Below are 22,293 nucleotides of genomic sequence, written 5' to 3'. Positions count from 1 at the left end.
GTGAGGGACTACAAACAAGGTCCATTATGTGGTAATTAAGGATTATTTTTAACTGTATGTAATTGCAGATATTAGAATTAGTAAAGTGACCAACAGTACTGCATGTCCGTGCCAGCAGGTACAGAACCAGTACTAATAAATCTACCAGCTCTTCACTGGTTTCTATTTAAATGGCCTGTATTTGTGTAGCGCTTTACTAGTCCCTAAGGACCCCAAAGCGCTTTACACATCCAGTCATCCACCCATTCACACACACATTCACACACACATTCACACACTGGTGATGTCAAGCTACATTGTAGCCACAGCCACCCTGGGGCGCACTGACAGAGGCGAGGCTGCCACTGGGCCCTCTGACCACCACCAGTAGGCAACGGGTGAAGTGTCTTACCCAAGGACACAACGACCGAGACTGTCCGAGCCGGGGCTCAAATTGGCAACCTTCCGATTATAAGGCGAACTCCCAACTCTTGGGCCACAATCGCCCCTATTTAGATAGGATAGGTAAGGTAAGTTAAGTTAAGGTAAGGAAAGGTAAGGTAAGGTTTAATTATTAAGCACAGGCAGTCCCAAGCGCTGTACACAAAGGTTAAAATAAAGAAAACATTAAGTAATAAAATAGACAATATAAACAATGCAAATTCAAAACAATTTAAAAGTGTTGATTAACAGAATGCCTGTTTAATCAAAAAAGTCTTTAACTGCTTTTTAAAGGATTCCACAGAGTCAACTAAACGTAGTTGTGGTGGTAGACTGTTCCACAGCCACAGACTGAAAGGCTCTGTCCCCTTTCGTCTTCAGTCATGTACGGGGAACAACCAACAAACTCTGAGCCTGTGAGCAAAGACAATGAGCACCAGCGTATTTTATAAGCTTGGATAAATAATCTGGGGCCTGTCCATTTAGTGCTCTATATGTTAAAAAAAGAATTTTAAAACAAATTCTAAATGTTATTGGGAGCCAATGTAAAGAATATAAAATGGGAGTAATGTGAGCACTCTTACTAGAACGCGTTACTAGCCTGGCCACTGCATTTTGTATAGCTTGGAGGTGAGAAAGAGATGATTTGTCCAAGCTGGTAAACAGGACATTACAATAATCTAAACACAATGAAACAAATGCATGAACATTTTTTTCTAATTCAGCTGAGGAAACCATATGTCAGAGTTTAGAGATGTTCCTTAACCTCTTAAGCCCCAACGCCCCCTGATACGGGGGCAAAAAGCAGGAGATCAGGTAGGCTTGGGGCTTAAGAGGTTAAATGAAGAATCAAATATTACTCCAAGATTTTGAATATTTGACTTGGCAGAAAGAAAGAAAGAGGCAAGAACCTGACTGATGTTAGAATGTAGTTCAGAAGGAACTACAGGGTGGGCCATTTATATGGATACACGGTAATAAAATGGGAATGGTTGGTGATATTAAAGTAGTGTTTGTGGCACATTAATATATGTGAGGGGGCAAACTCCTCAAGATGGGTGGTGACCGTGGTGGCCATGTAGAAGTCGGCCATCTTGCATACAACTTTTGTTTTTTCAATAGGAAGAGGGCCATGTGACACATCAAACTTATTGGTAATGTCACAAGAAAAACAATGGTGTCCTTGGTTTCAACGTAACTTTATTCTTTCATGAGTTATTTACACGTTTCACTTTGTTCACAGCCATTGAAATGTCGAAGAGGTTAACACGTGAGGAGCGGATCGAAATCGTGTTGATATCTGGTGAACGCAGTAACCAGGTCATTGCAGCAGATTTCAATGCAAGACACCCTACGAGACCACCCATCTCCCATGCTACAGTCAGCAAACTGTTTGCTAAGTTTCATGAAACTGGTTCAGTGTTGGATTTGCCAAAATGTGGACACAAGAAAACTGTCACTAATGAAGTAACATCAGTGGCTGTCCTAGCTTCATTCAGCAAGAGCCCACCGCGTAGCACTCGCCGCATGTCACTGGAGAGTGGCATTAGTCGAACATCCCTTTGGCGGATATTAGCTACTCACAAATGGCACCCTTACAAACTCCAGCTACTGCAGCATCTCAAAGAGGATGACCCAGATCGGCGCACAGTATTTGCAGAATGGGCAAAACAAAAATTGGAACAGGACCCTCAGTTCACGCAGAAGATTTTGTTCAGTGATGAGGCAAACTTTTATGTGAATGGTGAAGTTAACAAACAAAACCACTGCTATTGGTCTGACACTAACCCACATTGGATGGATCCCTCCAAGACTGTTGGAACAACAAAAGTGATGGTTTGGTATTGTGTATGGGGTACAACGATAGTGGGTCCATTCTTCATCAATGGAAACCTTAAGGCCACTGGATATTTGAAATTGCTACATGATGGTGTGTTTCCCTCTTTATGCACTGAAGCTGGCACGTTCCCTGAGTTTTTCCAGCAAGATGGTGCACCACCACATTATGGGTGCCAGGTCTGAGCATTCCTAGATGAACAGTTTCCTGGGAAGTGGATTGGTCGTCGTGGGCCAGTTGAATGGCCCCCAAGGTCTCCCGATCTGACCCCCTTAGACTTTTATCTTTGGAGTCATCTGAAGGCAATTGTCTATGATGTGAAGACACGAGATGTGCAGCACCTGAAACTTGGGATACTGGATGCCTGTGCTTGCATTTCTCCTGCGGTGTTGCTAATAGTGTGTGAAGGGTGGGAGAAGAGGGTTGCATTGACAATCCAACACAATGGGCAGCACATTGAATACATTTTATAAGTGGTCAGAAACTTGTAAAAAACTCATGGAAGAATAAAGTTACGTTGAAACCAAGCACACCATTGTTTTTCTTGTGACATTACCAATAAGTTTGATGTGTCATATGGCCCTCTTCCTATTGAAAAAACAAAAGTTGTATCCAAGATGGCCGACTTCTAAATGGCCACCATGGTCACCACCCATCTTGAGGAGTTTGCCCCCCCACATATACTAATGTGCCACAAACACTACTTTAATATCACCAACCATTCCCATGTTATCACGGTGTATCCATATAAATGGCCCACCCTGTACAATCATGGTCTCTGTTTTATTTTTGTTTAAAACAAGGTAATTGTTAGAAAGCCAAACAGAGATTTGAGTTAAACACGGGACTAGAGTGGACAGCCTATCCAGCTGGTGAGGCTTAAAGGATAAACGCAGCTGAATGTCATCAGCATAGAAATAGATAAGAAACGTTGCTAAAAGACTGAATAATGCCAGCTAAAGGAATAATATAAAAAGAAAATAATAATGGACCCAAAACTGAGCCCTATGGAACCCCACAGGTTAGCGGGGCAATGTTAGATGTAAATCTGTCAGTCCTAACAGAGAAGGTCCTATCTGATAAGTAGGAAGAAAACTATTTTTATCAGGAAATATTTTTATCAGGAAATTTCCAGTGTTGGATTTGTTTTGAAAAGATTTTAATTGTAATATTTAAGTTATTCGTGTAAAATTTATTATATTGCTGCCATGGACTGGCTGGCAGGATAGGAACCAAAAGCACACTCACAGGCAGGACTTAAACTCACAAAACAGATGTAGATGCAGATGTAAATACACACGAGGGCAAACCAGGGTCGAAGCCACAGGAGGAAACACTGCTGATTGGTATTTAACTAAAGGGATTCAGTGAACAGAACTGAACATGATGCACACCAGACAGAGACTATCAAAGTAAAACAGGAAGTACTAAGATGCAGACTAACTCACACAACTTGGAGGAAAGAACACTCAGGGAAATGAGATGGATTAGGGAGATAATGGGATGAGATAATGACAGGGACGCTGAAAAAGTTAAGGTGCACAAGACGCAGAGAGAGAAAGCATCATAATAATAATAATGGATTACATTTATATAGTGCTTTTCGAGACCCTAAAAGCACTTTACATTACAATTCCACTATTCATTCACACACTGGTGGAGGCAAGCTACAGTTGTAGCCACAGCTGCCCTGGGGCAGACTGAAAGAAGCGAGGCTGCCATATCGCGCCATCGGCCCCTTTGGCCCCTTTGGCCCACACCAGTAGGTGAAGTGTCTTGCCCAAGGACACAACTAACAAGACAGACAGAGCTGGGGACCAAACCGGCAACCTTCCAGTTACAAGATGAGCTTCCCAACCCCCTGAACCACGATCGCCCACCTCATGGTCCTGGGTGTTTCCCAGTGTTTTGTGTTTGAGTTCTATTTCCTGATTATTGGTTATTCATGGATTTGTCCTCTCTTATTTGTTGTTCTGGTTGCTAGTTTAGTAATTGTCTTCCTTGTGTTCCATGTGTTTCCATTTTTATTTTGATAGTCATAGTCATAGTCCTACGTGCAGTGAGTCTAGTTTTGCTTCCCCTTGTCTCGTTATGTATAATTAACCCCAGCTGTGTCTCCCTCCTATTTCTCATTCCCTGATTGCTCCTGTGTGTGTATATAAGCCCTGTGTTTTCTCCTGTTTGTTACTGGTCTGTCTGTGTTACCTCCCTGCGTCTCCCTGTGTTCATCCATGCTTTTCTCCCTGCTGTTCTCCCTGCTCATCGTCCTTCGTGTTTCCTCCGCTCCCTCTTGTTCAGGTTTGTTGTTTAGTTTTCCCATTTTAGCTTGGTTCTTAAGTTTTGTCGCTCGCCACCCTCGCTTGTGTATTGGATGTCACTCTCCACCAATAAAGCTCACTCACATCAGTAGTGCCTGCGTCTTGGGTCGTCCATTCACAACTCACATGGCTTGTCGGGTAACCGTGACAGAAAGTGAGACCAGAGAGCGAGAGGAGAGACATGACAGGCTGTGGATGCATAGAATGAAACATAAGGAGGAGAGATGGGAAAAGAAAAGGGAAAGAAGATGCAAACAGTGGCAAACAGAGAGGGACACAAAGGACAAAGACACAAGAATCAGAATCAGAATCAGAAAGGGTTTTATTGCCAAATGTTGAGCAGGTTTACAACATTAGGAAATTGCTGCGGTACTTAGTGCAAACATACTGTCATATAACGCTTAAATAGATATAAAAATAAGAATTAAAAGTGCTAAGTAGATAGATATATACATGAGTGCAGGTGGTGATCAGTGCCAAACATGGAATGATGCAGTAAACACAGCGTAGGGTCATGTGTTAGTGGTGGGAACAGTCATATGGTTATTGTTCATGAGTCCAACAGCAGAGGGGAAGAAACTGTTCTTATGGCGAGAGGTTCTGGTGCGAATGGACCGGCGCCTCCTGCCTGAGGGGAGCAGGTCAAACAGACTGTGTCCAGGGTGAGAAGGGTCAGCTGTGATCCGAGCTGCACGCCCCAGTGTCCTGGAGGTGTACAGGTCCTGCGGAGATGGGAGTCTGCAGCCAATCACCTTCTCAGCAGAGCGCACAACACGCTGCAGTCTCTGTTTGTCCCTGATAGTGGCTCCAGCGTACCACACAGTGATGGAGGAGGTGAGGATGGACTCGATGATTGCAGTGTAGAATTGCATCATTGTCCGTGTTGGCAGGTTGAATTTCTTCAGCTGCCTCAGGAAGTACATCCTCTGCTGGGCTTTCTTAATGACGGAGGTGATGGTGGGCTCCCACTTCAGGTCCTGGGTGATGGTGGTACCCAGGAAGCGGAATGAGTCCACAGAGGATTCAGCACCAGGTTGTTGTGGCTGCACCAGGACACCAGACGTTCAACCTCCCTCCTGTAGGCAGACTCATCCCCGTCCGAGATGAGTCCAATAACGGTGGTGTCATCTGCAAACTTGATTAGCTTGACAGACTGGTGGGTGGAGGTGCAGCAGTTGGTGTACAGGGAGAAGAGCAGAGGAGAAAGAACACAGCCCTGAGGGGAGCCGGTGCTGATGGTCCGGGAGTCCGAGACATTCTTTCCCAGCCTCACATGCTGCTTCCTGTCCGTCAGGAAGTCAGTGATCCACCGGCATATGGGATCAGGCACATTCATCTGGGAAAACTTGCCTTGGAGATGGTCTGGAAGGATGGTGTTGAAGGCAGAGCTGAAGTCCACAAACAGGATCCTGGCGTAGGTTCCTGGGGAGTCCAGATGCTGCAGTATGAAGTGTAGAGCCATGTTGATAGTGTCATCTACAGACCTGTTGGCTCTGTATGCAAACTGCAGGGGGTCTAGGGGGGGGCCGTGAGGGTCTTGAGGTAGGAGAGAACCACGCGCTCAAATGACTTCATGACCACAGATGTCAAAGCCACAGGTCTGTAGTCATTTAGTCCAGTGATCCTTGGTTTCTTGGGGACTGGGATTATGGTAGAGGACTTGAAGCAGGCAGGCACATGACATGCTTGCAGTGAGGAGTTGAAAATGCCAGAAAACACTTGGGCCAGCTCGTTTGCACAGTGTCTGAGGGTGGCAGGAGACACATCGTCTGGGCCAGGAGCTTTTTGAGCATTCAGACTCTTAAACTGCTTCTTCACATCTGCTTCATGAATATGAAGAGTTGTGGTGGGAGAAGGTGGTGTGAAATCCTCCTTGGTGTGGGGTGTGGAAGGAGGTGTTGTAGGTGAAGTGTTTGATGGTGGTGATGGCTCTATGGAGGGGGGAGAGGTGGGGGAATGAGTTTCCAAAGTGTCTCTATTGTTGGGGACGTTGGAGGTGTGAAGGCTGCCTGATGGCTTGTCAAAATGGCAGTAAAAGTCATTAAGGGTGTTGGCCAAGAGCAAGTCATCAGTGGAGTGGGGGGTTTTAGGCTTGTAGTTGGTGATATTTCTAAAACTTTTCCACACAGAGGGCGAGTCATTCTCTGAGATCTGCTGCTGCATCTTCTCAGAGTGCTGATGTTTAGCAATGTCCACTTCTTTAGTGAACCTGCACTTGGCCTCTCTGTAGCAGTCCCTGTCTCCGCTTCTGAACGCTTTTCTCTTTTCCAGCCACAGCTTTTTGAGTTTAGGAGTAAACCAGGGTTTGTCATTGTTATAACTCACCCTGATGCGTGATGGCACAATACTGTCCTCACAGAAGTGGATATAGGAGGTGATAATGTCCGTAAACTCATCCAAGCTGTTAGAAGCAGCCTTCATTGTGTCCCAGTCTGTAGACTCCAAACACGTGCGAAGCTCCTCCACAGCCTCGTTGCTCCACAGTTTTTTAGTCCTCACGACAGGTTTGGAGAGCTTCAGCCCCTGTCTGTACACGGGGATCAGGTGGATCATGACGTGGTCAGAAAGTCCAAATGAAGCGCGGGGCACCACACAATAGGCCCCGCTGATCGTGCTGTCCAATGTCCTCTCCTTTCTGTTCGGGAATTTAATATACTGCTTGTATTTGGATAGCTCTTGGCTCAGATTGGCTTTGTTAAGTCCCCAAGAGCAAAGTCCCAGAGTCTGGGAATGTCCACTTCATGTGCAGTATCTGCTGCGCGAGTGCGCACTGAGCTGCCTGCACATCCGCATCTGGCGGGATGTAAACAGCGGCCAAGATGAATGAAGCAAACTCCCGCGGAGAATAAAATGGTTTGCACTGAATAAAAAGGTATTCCAGACAGGAAGAGCAGTGCTGAGAAATCACTGTTACATCTGTGCACCAGCCACTATTAATGTAGAAGCAGACACCTCCACCTGTGGTCTTACCAGAGAGAGGCCTGCCGGTCCGCACGCAGCAGATGAAAACCCTCCAGCTTGAGCGCGCAGTCCGGGATGTCCTCACAGAGCCACGACTCCGTAAAACATAAGACACAGAAGGAGGCAAAGTCTCTGTTCATGCTTCTCATCAGGGCCAGCTCGTCCATCTTATTCCTGAGTGAGCGTACGTTGGAAAGGAAGATCCCAGGAAAAGCAGTTCACAGTCCGCGTCTCCTCAGATGCATGAGTGCGCTGGCTCGCTTTCCTCTCCTTCGGCGTCTCACTTTCCTGATCAAAGTCTGTAGTAAATCTGCCGCAGATGTGACAAATATTGGAAGTAAATCCACAGGTGTTGTAGTCCTGTAGTTAAGAAGCTCTTCTCTGGTGTTTCTGGAGTGCCCAGAAACACAAGTTATGCACAAAAACAAAACAGAAGTAACGCACTGAAAAACCAGGGCATCCATACGCGGCGCCATCTTGGATAAAACAAGGGGAAACTAATGGCCAAGAACTAAACAGAGAAACCTAGACAATTCAAAATATAGAATAAACTCACAACTAACTAAATGAACATAACCATAATACAAAAATTGACATCAAAACACTAGGTCAAATGACCTAGGACCATCACAATTGCACATTAACATGTTTCTTTTTGTTGTAATGGTTCAGCAGATAATGTTATTTAATTTGAATAGAAATTGATTTTCAGAATGAGTGGCTGTAACCTCTCAGGGAGAAGCTGTGAAGCTCTGTCCTCAGTTCTCAGCTCCCAGTCGTCTAGTTTGAGAGACCTGGACCTGAGTAACAATGACCTGAAGGATACAGGAGTGACTCTTCTGTCTGCAGAAATGAAGAGTCCACATTGTACACTGGAAACTGTGAGGTGAGAGTTATTTTTTGATTTTTTTTTTTTTTTTGGACAGCTGGGTTAAAAATTGTCAGAAAGTGCAGTTGTCAGGGTTCCTGGGTCATCGACCCAGTGCTTTCAGTTTTGTTCATGTTCAGTTTATTTTGCCACTGCCTGTTTCACTTCCTGTTTGTTCTTGTGTCAGCTCGTCTCGTACCATTAGCCAGAGTATGTTCAGCTGTGTACTCACCGGTCTCTCATTATCATCCTCATCAGTCTGTGTATTTAAGTCTTCTGTTTCTACTCGTTATTTGTCGTGTCATTGTCATGTTATGTTGTTGCTTCCACCTGTGTTCAGTCAGCCAGCCAGCCAGCCATTCAGTCAGTCCGTCCGTCCTTCATTCATTCATTCAGTCAGTCGTCCAGCCAGCCAGCCATTTCCTACCTCTTTTCTGTGTGTTCACTCCATCGACAATAAAACACCAGGCTTCACCTACCTGCGAGTCCTGCGTTTGGGTTCCTTCTTCCTCGCCTCCACACCACGCCTGACAGCAGTAGAGCAATACAAAGCATTTTTACTGGGAAGTTGCCATAAAACATTTAAATAAGGATTCTGTTTAATATTGGCACTGGTTTAAAGACTGCTGTACACGAATTATGAATGCAATATTTATTACATGGGCAGTGATGGTCCTAGCCTGTTTGGAGCCCTGGGCGAACACTCCCTCTAGCACCCCCTATGTATCCTGTTCAGTCGTCCCTCTAAGACTGTATATTAACATATTTCATTGTAAAAACTGTTGTCAGAACCATACCATATTTAACCAGAGAAAAATGGACACACACACACTCACACACACAAAAAAAAAAAATATATATATATATATATATATATATATATATATATGGTGTAACGATACACAGAATTCACGGTTCGGTTCGGTTCGATACTTTGGTGTCACGGTTCGATATTTTTTTGATACAAAAAAATGTTCATGCTTTTTTAATATGTCATTTATTAAAATTGTAAATATATATTTTAACTCAAAAGTACAGTTTTTAAATGTAATGTTGCTGAAACAACAAAGTAATAAAAAAATAAATCTATCTGATCGAGAAATCACTCATCTTTGGAAAAGAGAGTTTATTACAGAGAAATGGCTCTTTCCAAAATAAAACCTATACTATACGCTTCTTCTGGGCTATATTCTCAGCAGCATATTAAACATCGTGCGCTCGACAGTGCAGCCTAGGCGGAGTAGTCGAACGCAGATCCACTGAGCTCTCAACACAGACAGCATTGTCAGGAGAAAAGTTGATAAAATAAATTAAAAATTTTGTATTGTTCGATACACATGCCTACCGAACCGGAAGCACTGTATCGAACGGTTCAATATCAATACGAGTATCGTTGCACCCCTAATATATATATATATATATATATATATATATATATATAGATAGATAGATAGCAAAGATAGATCAAGACTGGCTACGGATACCGACTACGGAACGGAGCAGTTGTCAGCCACCTCCTGTACATGGATGACATCAAGCTGTATGCCAAGAGTGAACGAGACATCAATTCACTGATCCACACTACCAGGATATACAGCAATGTCATCGGGATGTCATTCGGGCTAGAGAAGTGTAGTCAGATGATAACAAAGAGAGGGAAGGTAGTCCGAACTGAGGGGATCGAGCTACCAGAAGGCAACATTGCAGACATAGAGGACAGTTACAAGTACCTGGGTATCCCGCAGGCGAATGGGAACCATGGAGAGGCAGCTAGGAAAGCTGCAACCACTAAGTACCTGCAGAGGGTCAGGCCAGTCCTGAGGAGTCAGCTGAACGGTAAGAACAAGATCCGGGCCATCAACACGTACACCCTGCCCGTGATCAGGTACCCAGCTGGTATAATAAGTTGGCCAAAGGAGGAGATAGAAGCCACTGACATAAATACAAGAAAGCTCCTTACCATGCATGGAGGGTTTCACCCCAAGTCCAGCACCCTGAGGCTGTACGCTAAGTGGAAAGAAGGGGGCCGGGGACTGGTGAGTGTCAGCACCACAGTCCAGGATGAGGCAACAAACATCCAAGAATTTATTGGGAAGATGGCCCCAACTGACCGAGTGCTCAGTGAGTACATCAGGTAGCAGAAACCAAAGAAAGAGGAGGGAGACAAGGAACCATCATGGAAGGACAGGCCCCTGCACGATATGTACCACCGGCAGATAGAGGACGTGGCTGATATCCAGAAATCCTACCAGTGGCTGGACAAAGCTCGACTGAAAGACAGCACAGAGGCACTAATCATGGCAGCACAAGAAGCACAAGAGCCATAGAGGCTTGGGTCTATCACACCAGGCAAGACCCCTGGTTCAGGCTGTGTAAAGATGCCCCTGAGACAATCCAGCACATAACAGCAGGGTGCAAGATGCTAGCAGGCAGGGCATACACAGAACGCCATAACCAAGTGGCTGGCATAGTATACAGAAACATCTGTGCCGAATATAGCCTGGAAGTTCCGAGGTCAAAATGGGAGACGCCTCCAAGGGTGGTGGAGAATGACCGAGCTAAGATCCTGTGGGACTTCCAGATACAGACGGACAAAATGGTGGTGGCTAAAAAAACTCAATGCATCATGGGAATCCCCGGCAGCCTACGTCTATTTTAGCTGTCATCATCCTGGGTCTTTTGACACAACGTTTTGTGTTTTCTATTATTATGATGTATTTTGGTTCTGGTTTTCTATTTCTTTTGTTGTTGGTTCTGTTCTTCCTCAGTTTAGTGTTAGCCATCTCTGACTTTGTATTTCCATGTCAAGTCCGCGTTTCTTGGTCTGTGTCTTTGAATGTGTGAGTTCCTGTTTTATGTTGAAGGTCTGCGTCTCCCGTCAGTGTTTCTAGTTTCACCTCCCCTTGTCTCGTTATGTCCAATTACTCCCAGCCGTGCCGCCCTCCTGTTTCCCATTCCCTGATTGCCCTGTGTGTATTTAAGCCCTGTATTTTCTCGTGTGTTGCTGGTTCGTCTGCGTTATCTCCATCTGTCCTTCTTTGTTCACTCTCTGAGTCATTCTGCATCATTTCCCATGTCTCCCTGCTTCTCCGTTTTCAGGTTTGTTTTTGCTTAGTTTTCCCAGTTTAGGTTTTCTGTTCTGTTTTCTCCACCCTCGCATTTGTTGTATGTGCACGCTCCACAAACAAAGCTCCCTCACCTCAGTTGTGCTGCATCTTGGGTCTGTTAATAATTCCATATGGCTTGCCCTGGCAAACCATGACAGTAGCATAACTAAGGGAGGATCCAGGGTCACCTGGTCCAGCCCTAACTAGATGCTTTAGCAAAAAGCAAAGTTTTAGGCCTAATCTTGAAAGTAGAGATAGTGTCTGTCTCCTGAATCCAAACTGGAAGCTGGTTCCACAGAAGAGGGGCCTGAAAACTGAAGGCTCTGCCTCCCATTCTTCTTTTAAATACTCTAGGAACAACAACAAAGCCTGCAGTGCGAGAGCAAAGTGCTCTCATAGGGTGATATGGTACTACAAGGTCAATAAGATAAGATGGGGCCTGATTATTTAAGACCTTGTATGTGAGGAGCAGGATTTTTAATTCAATTCTGTATTTAACAGGAAGCCAATGAAGGGAAGCCAAAACAGGAGAAATATGCTCTCTCTATCTAGTCCCTGTCAGTACTCTTGCTGCAGCAATTTGGATTAACTGAAGGCTTTTCAGCGAGTTTTTTGGACATCCTGATAATAATGAATTACAGTAGTCCAGCCTGGAAGTAATAAATGCATGAACTAGTTTTTCAGCGTCACTCTGAGATAGGATTTTTCTACCTTTAGAGATGTTGCGCAAATGGAAGAAAGCAGTCTTAAATATTTGTTTAATATGTGCGTTGAAGGACATATCCTGGTCAAAAATGACTCCAAGGTTCCTCACAGCGTTACTGGAGGCCAAGTTAATGCCATCCAGAGTAAGAATCTGGTTAGATACCATATTTCTAAGCTTTTCAGCGCCGAGAACAATAACCTCAGTTTTAACTGAGTTAAGAAGCAGAAAGGTAGCGGCCATCCAAGTCTTTATGTCTTTAAGACATTCCTGCAGTTTAACTAATTGGTGTGTCTTATCTGGCTTCATGGATAGATAGAGCTGGGTGTCATCTGCATAGCAGTGTAAATGTATGCTATGTCTTCTAATGATACTGCCTAAGGGAAGCATGTATAATGTAAACAGAATTGGTCCTAGCACTGAACCCTGTGGAACACCATAATTGACCTTAGTGCGTGAAGAGGACTCTCCATTTAAATCTACAAATTGGAGTCTATTAGATAGATATGATACAAACCACTGCAGTGCAGTACCTGTAATACCTACAGCATGTTCTAATCGCTCTAACAGGATATTATGGTCAACAGTATCGAATGCTGCACTAAGGTCAAGAAGGACAAGCACAGAGATGAGTCCACTGTCAGAGGCCATAAGAAGATCATTTGTAAGCTTCACTAAAGCTGTTTCTGTGCTGTGATGAACTCTGAAACCTGACTGAAACTCTTCAAATAAACCATTCCTCTGCAGATGATCTGTTAGCTGTTTGACAACTACTCTTTCAAGGATTTTTGATATGAAAGGAAGGTTGGAGATTGGCCTATAATTAGCTAAGACTGCTGGGTCTAGAGATGGCTTTTTAAGTAAAGGTTTAACTGCAGCCACCTTGAAGGCCTGTGGTACATAGCCGATTATTAGAGATAGGTTGATCATATATAAGATCGAAGAATTAATCAATGGCAGGACTTCTTTGAGCAGTTTTGTAGGAATGGGGTCTAAAAGACACGTTGATGGTTTGGAGGAAGTAATTATTGAAGTTAACTCAGAAAGATCGATTGGAGAAAAAGAGTCTAACTTAACATCAATGGAACTAAGAGTAGCTGTAGATAATATTACATCTGTGGGATGATTATTGGTAATTTTTTCTCTAATGATAAAAATTTTATTTGTGAAGAAGTTCATGAAGTCATCACTAGTTAACGTTAAAGGGATGGTTGGCTCAAAAGAGCTCTGACTTTTTGTCAGCCTTGCTACAGTGCTGAAGAGAAACCTGGGGTTGTTCTTATTTTCTTCAATCAGTGATGAGTAGTAAGCTGTTCTGGCTTTGCGGAGGGCTTTCTTATAAAGCAACAAACTATTTCTCCAGGCTAAATGATGATCCTCTAAATTTGTGACACGCCATTTCCTCTCCAGATTACGAGTCATCTGCTTTAGGGTACGTGTTTGAGAATTATACCACGGGGTCAGGTATTTCTGATTAGAGACCTTAGTTTTCACTGGAGCTACAGTATCCAGAGTCGTACGTAGTGAGGAGGTGAAATTATTAACAAGATAATCGACCTCTGTTGGGGTAGCGTTCAGATAGCTGCTCTGCTCTGTGTTGGTACAGGGCATTGACGATGATAACAGTGGCTGGATTATATTCTTAAACTTAGTTACAGCGCTTTCAGAAAGACATCTACTTTGATAAAGTCCACTCTCCACTGCTGCGTAATCAATTATTGTAAATGTAAATGTTATCAAGAAATGATCAGACAGGAGAGGGTTTTCAGGAAACACTGTTAAATGTTCAGTTTCTATGCCATATGTTAAAACAAGATCTAGAGTGTGATTAAAGTGGTGGGTGGGTTCTTTTACATTTTGAGAGAAACCAATTGAGTCTAACAACAGATTAAATGCCATGTTGAGGCTGTCATTTTTAGCATCAACATGGATGTTAAAATCACCCACAATAATTATTTTATCTGAGCTCAGAACTAAATTAGATATAAAGTCTGAGAAATCAGACAGAAACTCTGTGTAAGGCCCAGGTGGACGATAGATGATAACAAGTAAGACTGGTTTCTGAGTTTTACAGCTGGGGTGGACAATGTTAAGCATCAGGCTTTCAAATGAATTAAAAGTCTGTCTTGGTCTTTCATTAATTAATAGACTGGTGTGAAAAATAGTTGCCACACCGCCCCCTCGACCTGTGCTTCGCGATTTCTGGTAGTTAGAATGACTCGGGGGTGTTGATTCATTTAAACTAACATAATCATCCTGCTGCAACCAGGTTTCTGTAAGGCAGAGTAAATCAATTTGTTGATCAATTATTAAGTCATGTACTAACAGAGACTTGGAGGAGAGAGACCTAATATTTAATAATCCACATTTCACTGTTTTACTCTTTGGTTCAGATGTGGATACTGTATTGTTCTTTCTTTGTAAATGTTTAAGTTGTTTGTTGCTGGTTTTTAGTTTGTTTTTTGTCTTTTTGGAAGCAGACACAGTCTCTATGGAGATGGGTTTTTGGGGGGGTAGCAGGAGGAGAGAAGCTGCAGAGAGGCGTGTAAGACTGCAACTCTGCTTCCTGGTCCCAACTCTGGATAGTCATGTTTTGAGGGGTTTAATAAATTTGTCGATATTTCTAGAAATGAGAGCTGCTCCATCCAAAGTGGGATGGATGCCATCTCTCCTAACAAGACCAGGTTTCCTCCAGAAGGTTTGCCAATTATCTATGAAGCCCACATCATTTCTGGGACACCACTCAGACAGCCAGCAATTTAAGGAGAACATGCGGCTAAACATGTCACTCCTGGTCTGATTGGGGAGGGGACCAGAGAAAACTACAGAGTCCGACATTGTTTTGGCAAAGTTGCACACCGATTCAATATTGATTTTAGTGACCTCCGATTGGCGTAACCGGGTGTCATTACTGCCGACGTGAATTATGATTTTACTGAATTTACGTTTACCCTTAGCCAGCAGTTTTAAATTTCCTTCACAGGAGAGGAAATTTGACACACTAGTCACAGGAGCACGTTCAGTGAGAGACTTGAAATCACCAAAAAGCACCACTGAACGACACAGGAAATCATTCCTGCCTGTAGCCATCTTCCTGTACAACTCCTGCATCTAATACACTGTAAACACTGCAATAGTTACACCCTTTTTACACACACTCTTTTCCACTCTGTAATATTCTTGTGAGTTTTCTTGACATTTATCTATAATCACCTCTGTTAATCCCTAATATTTATAATTGAGTGATCTGTATATACTAGTGCCATCCATCCATCCATCCATCCATCTTCATCCGCTTTATCCGAGGCCGGGTCGCGGGGGCAGCAGCCTAAGCAAAGAGGCCCAGACCTCCCTCTCCCCAGCCACCTCCTCCAGCTTATCCGGGGGAACACCAACGCGTTCCCAGGCCAGTCGAGAGATATAATCTCTCCAGCGTGTCCTGGGTCTGCCCCGGGGCCTCCTCCCGGTGGGACATGCCTGGAACACCTCACCCAGGAGGCGCCCAGGGGGCATCCTTGTCAGATGCCCAAACCACCTCAGCTGGCTCCTTTCGATGTGGAGCAGCAGCGGCTCTACTCTGAGCCCCTCCCGGATGGCCGAACTTCTCACCCTATCTCTAAGGGAGAGGCCAGCCACCCTTCGGAGGAAGCTCATTTCCGCCGCTTGTATCCGCGATCTCGTTCTTTCGGTCACTACCCACAGCTCGTGGCCATAGATGAGGGTAGGGACGTAGATCGACTGGTAAATTGAGAGCTTCTCTTTTACACTCAGCTCCCTCTTCACCACGATGGACCGGTGCAGCGTCTGCATTACTGCAGCTGCAGCCCCAATCCGTCTGTCGATCTCTGGCTCCCTTCTCCCATCACTCGCGAACAAGACCCCGAGATACTTGAACTCCTCCACTTGGGGCAGGAACTCATCCCCGACCCGGAGTGGGCACTCCACCCTTTTCCGGCTGAGAACCATGGCCTCAGATTTGGAGGTGCTGATCCTCATTCCTGCTGCTTCACACTCAGCTGCAAACCGCTCCAGTGCGAGCTGGAGGCCCTCACCCGATGAATCCAACAGAACCACATCATCCGCAAAAATCAGAGATGAGATTCTGAGGCCACCAAAGCGAAAGCCCTCCGCCACTTGGCTGCGCCTAGAAATCCTGTCCATAAAAATTATGAACAGAACCGGTGACAAAGGGCAGCCCTGGCGGAGCTCATCACCCACCGGGAACGAGTCCGACTTATTGCCGGCAATTCGAACCAAGCTCTTGCAACGGTTGTATAGGGATCAAATGGCCCGTAGCAATGGGCCAGACACCCCATACTCCCACAACACCTCCCACAGGACACCCCGAGGGACACGGTCGAATGCCTTCTCCAAGTCCACAAAACACATGTAGACTGGTTGGGCAAACTCCCATGCACCCTCAAGTATCCTCGAGAGGATGAAGAGCTGGTCCAGTGTTCCACGACCAGGACGAAAACCGCATTGTTCCTCCTGTATCCGAGGTTTGACTAGCGGACGAACTCTCCTTTCCAGCACCCTGGCATAGACTTTCCCGGGGAGGCTGAGGAGTGTGATCCCCCTGTAGTTGGAACACACCCTCCGGTCCCCCTTCTTAAAGATGGGGACCACCACCCTGGTCTGCCAGTCCAGGGGTACTGCCCCTGATCTCCACGCAACATTGCAGAGGCGTGTCAACCAAGACAGCCCTACAACATCCAGAGCCTTCAGGAACTCGGGGTGGACCTCATCAACACCAGGGGCTCTGCCACCAAGGAGTTGTTTAACTGCCTCAGTGACCTCGCCCCCGGAAATTGGCGGGTCATTCCCCTCATCCCCAGACTCTGCTTCCTCCTCGGAAGACGCGTCAGTGGGATTAAGGAGGTTCTTGAAGTATTCCTTCCACCGCCTGACAATTTTCTCAGTCGACGTCAGCAGCGCTCCGCCAGCACTATACACAGTGCAGGTAGAGCACCGCTTTCCCCTTTTGACAGTTTGCCAGAATCTCTTCGAGGCAGTCCGAAAGTCTTTTTCCATGGCCTCTCCGAACTCCTCCCACACCCGAGTTTTTGCTTCAGCCACTGCCCGAGCCGCATTCCGCTTGGCCTGTCGATACCCGTCGGCTGCCTCCGGAGTCCCACAGGCTAACCAAGCCCGATAGGTCTCCTTCTTCAGCCTGGTGGCTCCCTTCACCTCTGGTGTCCACTATTTGGTTCGGGGATTACCACCACGGCAGGCACCAACCACCTTGCGGCCGCAGCTCAATGCAGCAGTTTTGGCAATGGCGACGCTGAACATGGTCTATTCGGACTCAATGTCCGCCGCCTCCCTCAGAATGCTGTTGAAGCTCTGCCGGAGGTGTGCGTTGAAGATCTCACGGACTGGGGCCTCTGCTAGTCATTCCCAGCACACCCTCACTACGCGTTTAGGTGCACCAGGTCTGTCCAGCGTCCTCCCCCGCCACCTGATCCAACTCACCACCAGGTGGTGATCAGTTGACAGCTAAGCCCCTCTCTTTACCCGAGTGTCCAGAACATATGGTCGCAGGTCTGGTGATACGATTACAAAATCGATCATCGACCTACGGCCTAGAGCGTCCTGGTGCCACGTGCACTATGGACACTCTTATGTTCGAACAAGGTGTTCGTTATGGCCAAACTGTGATTAGCACAGAAGTCCAATAACAAAGCACCGCTCGGGTTCAGATCAGGGAGGCCGTTCCTCCCAATCACGCCCCTCCAGGTCTCGCTGTCGTTACCCATGTGAGCATTGAAGTCTCCCAGCAGGACAACAGAGTCTCCAGGTGGAGCACCTTCCAGCACCCCCCCCCCCCCCCCCAGGGACTCTAAGAAGGCTGGGTACTCCGAACTGCCACTCGGCGCATAAGTGCAGATGACAGTCAGGACCCGTTCCCCGACCCTAAGGCGCAGGGAACAAACCCTCTCGTCCACTGGGAAAAACCCCAACGTACCGGCAGAAAGCCGAGGGGATATTAGAATACCCACCCCAGGCCGCCACCTCTCACCAGGGTCAACTCTATACTGAGACAGAGTCCAGCCCCTCTCCAGGAGACTGGTTCCAGAGCCCAAGCCATGCGTAGAGGTGAGCCCGACTATATCTAGCCGGTACCTCTCAACCTCACGCACTAACTCAGGCTCCTTCCCCACCAGAGAGGTGACATTCCATGTCCCTATTGCCAGTCTTGGCAGCCGGGGGTCAGTCCGCCAGGGCCTCCGCTCCTGGCCGCCACCCGGCACACAATGCACCCGACCCTTATGGCGCCTCCTGTGGGTGGTGGGCCTGGGGGAGGATGGGCCCATGTCTCCTCTTCGGGCTGTGCCCGGCCGGGCCAGGGTAAACTGTTCCCTCGGTGTTCTTTTCATAAGGGTCTTCTGAATCGCTCTTTGTCTGGTCCCTCACCAAGGACCAATTTGCCATGGGAGACCCTACCAGGGGGCAAAAGCCCCCAGACAACATAGTCCCTGGAATCCCTGGGACACACAAACCCCTCCACCACGATAAGGTTGCGATTCACGGAGGAGTATATACTAGTGCTGTTTCCTAAATGTGTAAAATCTGTAACATAATGTAATCTTTGGAGTTTAGTGTGTTACTGTTACTATATTTACATTTTTTATTTCTTGGAGCTACTGTAACCCACACAATTTCCTTAGGGATTAATAAAGTATGCTGATTATGATTCTGATTGTTTCAGGATGACCTGCCATTATCCAATGACACATCTGCTCTTTTGCTCGTTTCTCTTCTTCTATTCTCTTTTTTCTAAACTGAGCACCTGATGTCTTTGAACTTTTCTTGTTGATCTTCCATTGGTTTTAATTTTGCACTCCAGAATGAACACCCATCCCCCAACCCGAGGATCACCACAACATAACCTAATAGACCTACACCTTAGTTTACAGATTCGCTTTCTCTAGGGTTTAGTATTACAACCCAGTATTCAAATCATGAATACATAATGGGCTTCGATTTACACCATTATGAATGAAATGTGCTCTATTTGGAAGCAGCCGGCCCCCTCCCCTTTCAACAGGTTGTGTGAGACTTTAAATCAAATTATAAATTTTAAATTGTTATTGATCCCTTTACCCTAGTCCAAAACTGTACATTTATTTTCTTACTCTTCTTATATTTATTGTTTGTTTACTTGCACTACTGTAACTTCAGCCTTGTCGTCTCGTCTCTCTATATACTGTACTGTATGACAATAAAGTTTACTTTGACTTCAGCACAGCAGCGAGCAAGTGCACCGAGGGCTCTCATGCTCACTTTTCGCTTATAGAATTTCGAAAAACCATCGGTGCAAATTGTAGGCCTGTATCATAATATCTGGTGTTTTTGTGTTTGTTGGTTTGTTTTTATTTTGTTTTATTTTGCGAGTTGGTTATTAGATGGTGCTCCAGCCAGCCAGAGAATCCCCTGCCGCCCCGCCCCCTCCTCCCTGTGCTGCAAGCAGCAGCTGCACCTCGCAAAAGGAGGGCGCCCTTACTCCCAGCAAATGGGCAATAGAAAACCGATCGGTGCCTATGCAATCCCCAAAATAAGATGGCATGATGTCAGGGCAGCATTAGTACGAGCAACTGTTTTTGCCGATACCCATGATGCTGCCCCCACCACAATGCCGCCCTGGGCAACCGCCCATGTCGCCCATATCAAAAACTGCTATTGCACACAGGAATGTCCTCCTCTCATCTTTGTTAAGATGATCTTTCCAGTCATCAGCTTTAAGTGTCAGGGTCCTGGGTCTCTAGACCCAGTGTTTTGAGTTTCTTGTGCCTCATTGTTGTGTATTATAAATTTATGTTCTAAGTTTTCTTTGTTGCCCTACTTTATTCATAGCCTAGTCTCCTAGATTGAGTTTCTTGTATTTTATTTGGGTCCCTGTGTATTTACTAGGTTTTCCTCATGTAGTTGCCCTCTGTGTCTCCCTTTGGGTCACTGTGTTTATATTGTGATGTTAGTTCTGGTGCCCTGCATTCCGTGTTTTCCTCACCCCGTCATGTGCTGCTCCTTGTTCTCTTTCTCCCTCCAGGTTGCCTCTGTGTACGTCCTGTGTTGCGTTGAAGGTTCGTGTCGGGTGTCAGCACTTTCAGTTTCTGTGTCTTTCCCATCCTGTCATGTGTAATTATCCTCAGCTGTGTTCCTCATATTTTTTGTTAGTCCTTTATTTATCCAGGTAAAAATCTCATTGAGATTAAAAATCTCATTTCCAAGAGAGACCTTGCTTTCACTTCCCTGTGAATTTATGTCAGAGCCTCCCTCTGTTCCGTGTCGTGTCGTCCCTCATAGCAGTGCGTGATTCTCCCTGTGTCTCCTTGTGGACATTATAATTAGTTTTTCCCTGTTTAGTTTTGTATTGTTTGTATGATCTTTTTTCCCAGTAATAAAGCTGTGCTTTTGAGTTTAAGTTCCATTTCCGTGAGTTTGCGTTTGGGTCCATTCCTGCCTACCCCACAGCCGAAACAAGACAATAAGTTATGTTTATAGCAGGTTTTCACAGCTTTTACATCAGAAGGCTAAGGAAGTGGAGACGTATGCTCCCTGAAACTGTCCAATTAAAATAAAGTTGTCACGTTCAGTGTGTGGCTAGGCAAGAAGAGGACCCAAATGCAGGAATCACAGGCTGTTCAAGGATGTGTATGGTGTTTATTATAAATACAGGATGTGCAAAACATGAAAGGTTGAACTAAATTGAACAACTGAACTGAACTGAAAACACACACGTGGAACCGATGATGACAAGACCAGGAACTGAGGGCTGAACTGAACTGAATCGGACTAATGAAACATAGAATGTAGAACGTAGCATGATGCACATAGACAAAAAGGCTAACACAATTAAATACGAAAGAGGCACGGAAGGCTAAAAGGCTGCCGGAGCTGATCTGGAGGCCAGCCACAGAGTAGCTTGGTAGGTCACCATCAGCGCGGCTTGGTGGAGACCTCTGAGTTCGGCATAGCAGAACCAGCAGCTTGGAAACCTTTAGCATAGATGGAGCAGGAGCAGAAACCTCTGGTGGAGATGAAGCAGAACCTGATGGTGCAAAACCTCTGGTAGAGACAAAGCAGGGCCTGCAGGAGTGAAAACCTCTTGTGGAGATAAGGTAGGGCCTGCAGCAGGGTTAGGTGGCTCTAGCAGGGGTTGCAAAGAGCTTGGAGCAGGCTCTGGAGGCTGTAGCTTGGGTGGAGCAGAGCTCACAGTCGGCTCTTGGTTCTGCGGCTGTAGCTCAGGTTGAGGACTGAGTCATCTGTCCCTGGAACTGATGTGAAATAGAATGTGGAAGGAGTTAAAATGTCTTATCTCAGACAAAGAACTAAGCTAGGAAATGAGGATTAATTCAAACTGTATTTTAGTGACAGACATCATAATTAGTTAAGTGACAGTGACAGTAGTTTAGGTAGGTAGTACCACTAAATTTCCTCTTCCTCCTCCTCCTACTCAATGGTTTCCATTTAGATATAGAGGTATAACTTTTTGTTGTCTGGGTTCAACATATTAAGTGATTTTATTTTGTTTTTCAGACTGAGTTTCTGCAACCTCTCAGAAAAAAGCTGTGAAGCTCTGTCCTCAGTTGTAAGCCCACAGTCATCCAGTCTGAGAGAATTGGACCTGAGTAACTCTGACATGAAGGATTCAGGAGTGAAACTTCTGTGTGTAGGACTGAAGAGTTCTTACTGCAAAGTGGAAAATCTGAGGTCAGGATTCAGACTTTTCCACTGATACAGTCTAAAATCAGAATAACTTCATTAATAAGCTTTACCTTTGAGTTGATTATTACACACTGAATTACAGTCAAAAGATTTCATTAGTCACAGTTTATATACAGTTGTTAAAAGAAAATTACTTCATGCAGTGTTCAGTTAAGATATTTAGGCATATTTCTCATCGATATTACATGTTTTGTGATAAAATGTCGAAATTAGGTATTAATGACAACAATTACAGTAGAAACTTGGAAGCCTAGTCTTATGGGCTAGCAAGTCATCTTGTGCCATTCAGAGTTTCATTGTCATTAAAGGGGCTCTCTTTTTAAATGGCTAGATCACCATCAGGGCAAATG

General features: G+C 45.4%; 2 protein-coding genes across 2 annotated transcripts in view; one reads left to right on the top strand and one right to left on the bottom strand.

Moving 5' to 3' along the window:
* The window catches only part of LOC146504712 (protein NLRC3-like), a 245,145-nt gene that overhangs the window by 217,140 nt on the left and 5,712 nt on the right, over positions 1 to 22,293 (top strand). The window contains exons 10-11 of the mRNA XM_085183401.1: positions 8,249 to 8,422; positions 21,755 to 21,928. Coding sequence (XP_085039527.1) covers positions 8,249 to 8,422; positions 21,755 to 21,928 — 348 coding nt within the window. The remainder of the gene's footprint in view (positions 1 to 8,248; positions 8,423 to 21,754; positions 21,929 to 22,293) is intronic.
* On the bottom strand, positions 6,091 to 7,207 carry LOC146504713 (uncharacterized). The gene has a single exon (XM_085182729.1). The coding sequence runs from the start codon at positions 7,126 to 7,128 to the stop codon at positions 6,091 to 6,093; it is 1,038 nt and encodes a 345-aa protein (XP_085038855.1). The 5' UTR covers positions 7,129 to 7,207.

The sequence above is a fragment of the Neolamprologus multifasciatus genome, chromosome 13, assembly GCF_963576455.1.
Source record: "Neolamprologus multifasciatus chromosome 13, fNeoMul1.2, whole genome shotgun sequence".
NCBI classification, from domain to species: Eukaryota; Metazoa; Chordata; class Actinopteri; order Cichliformes; family Cichlidae; genus Neolamprologus; species Neolamprologus multifasciatus.
This window is presented reverse-complemented; position numbering and strand designations above follow the sequence as displayed.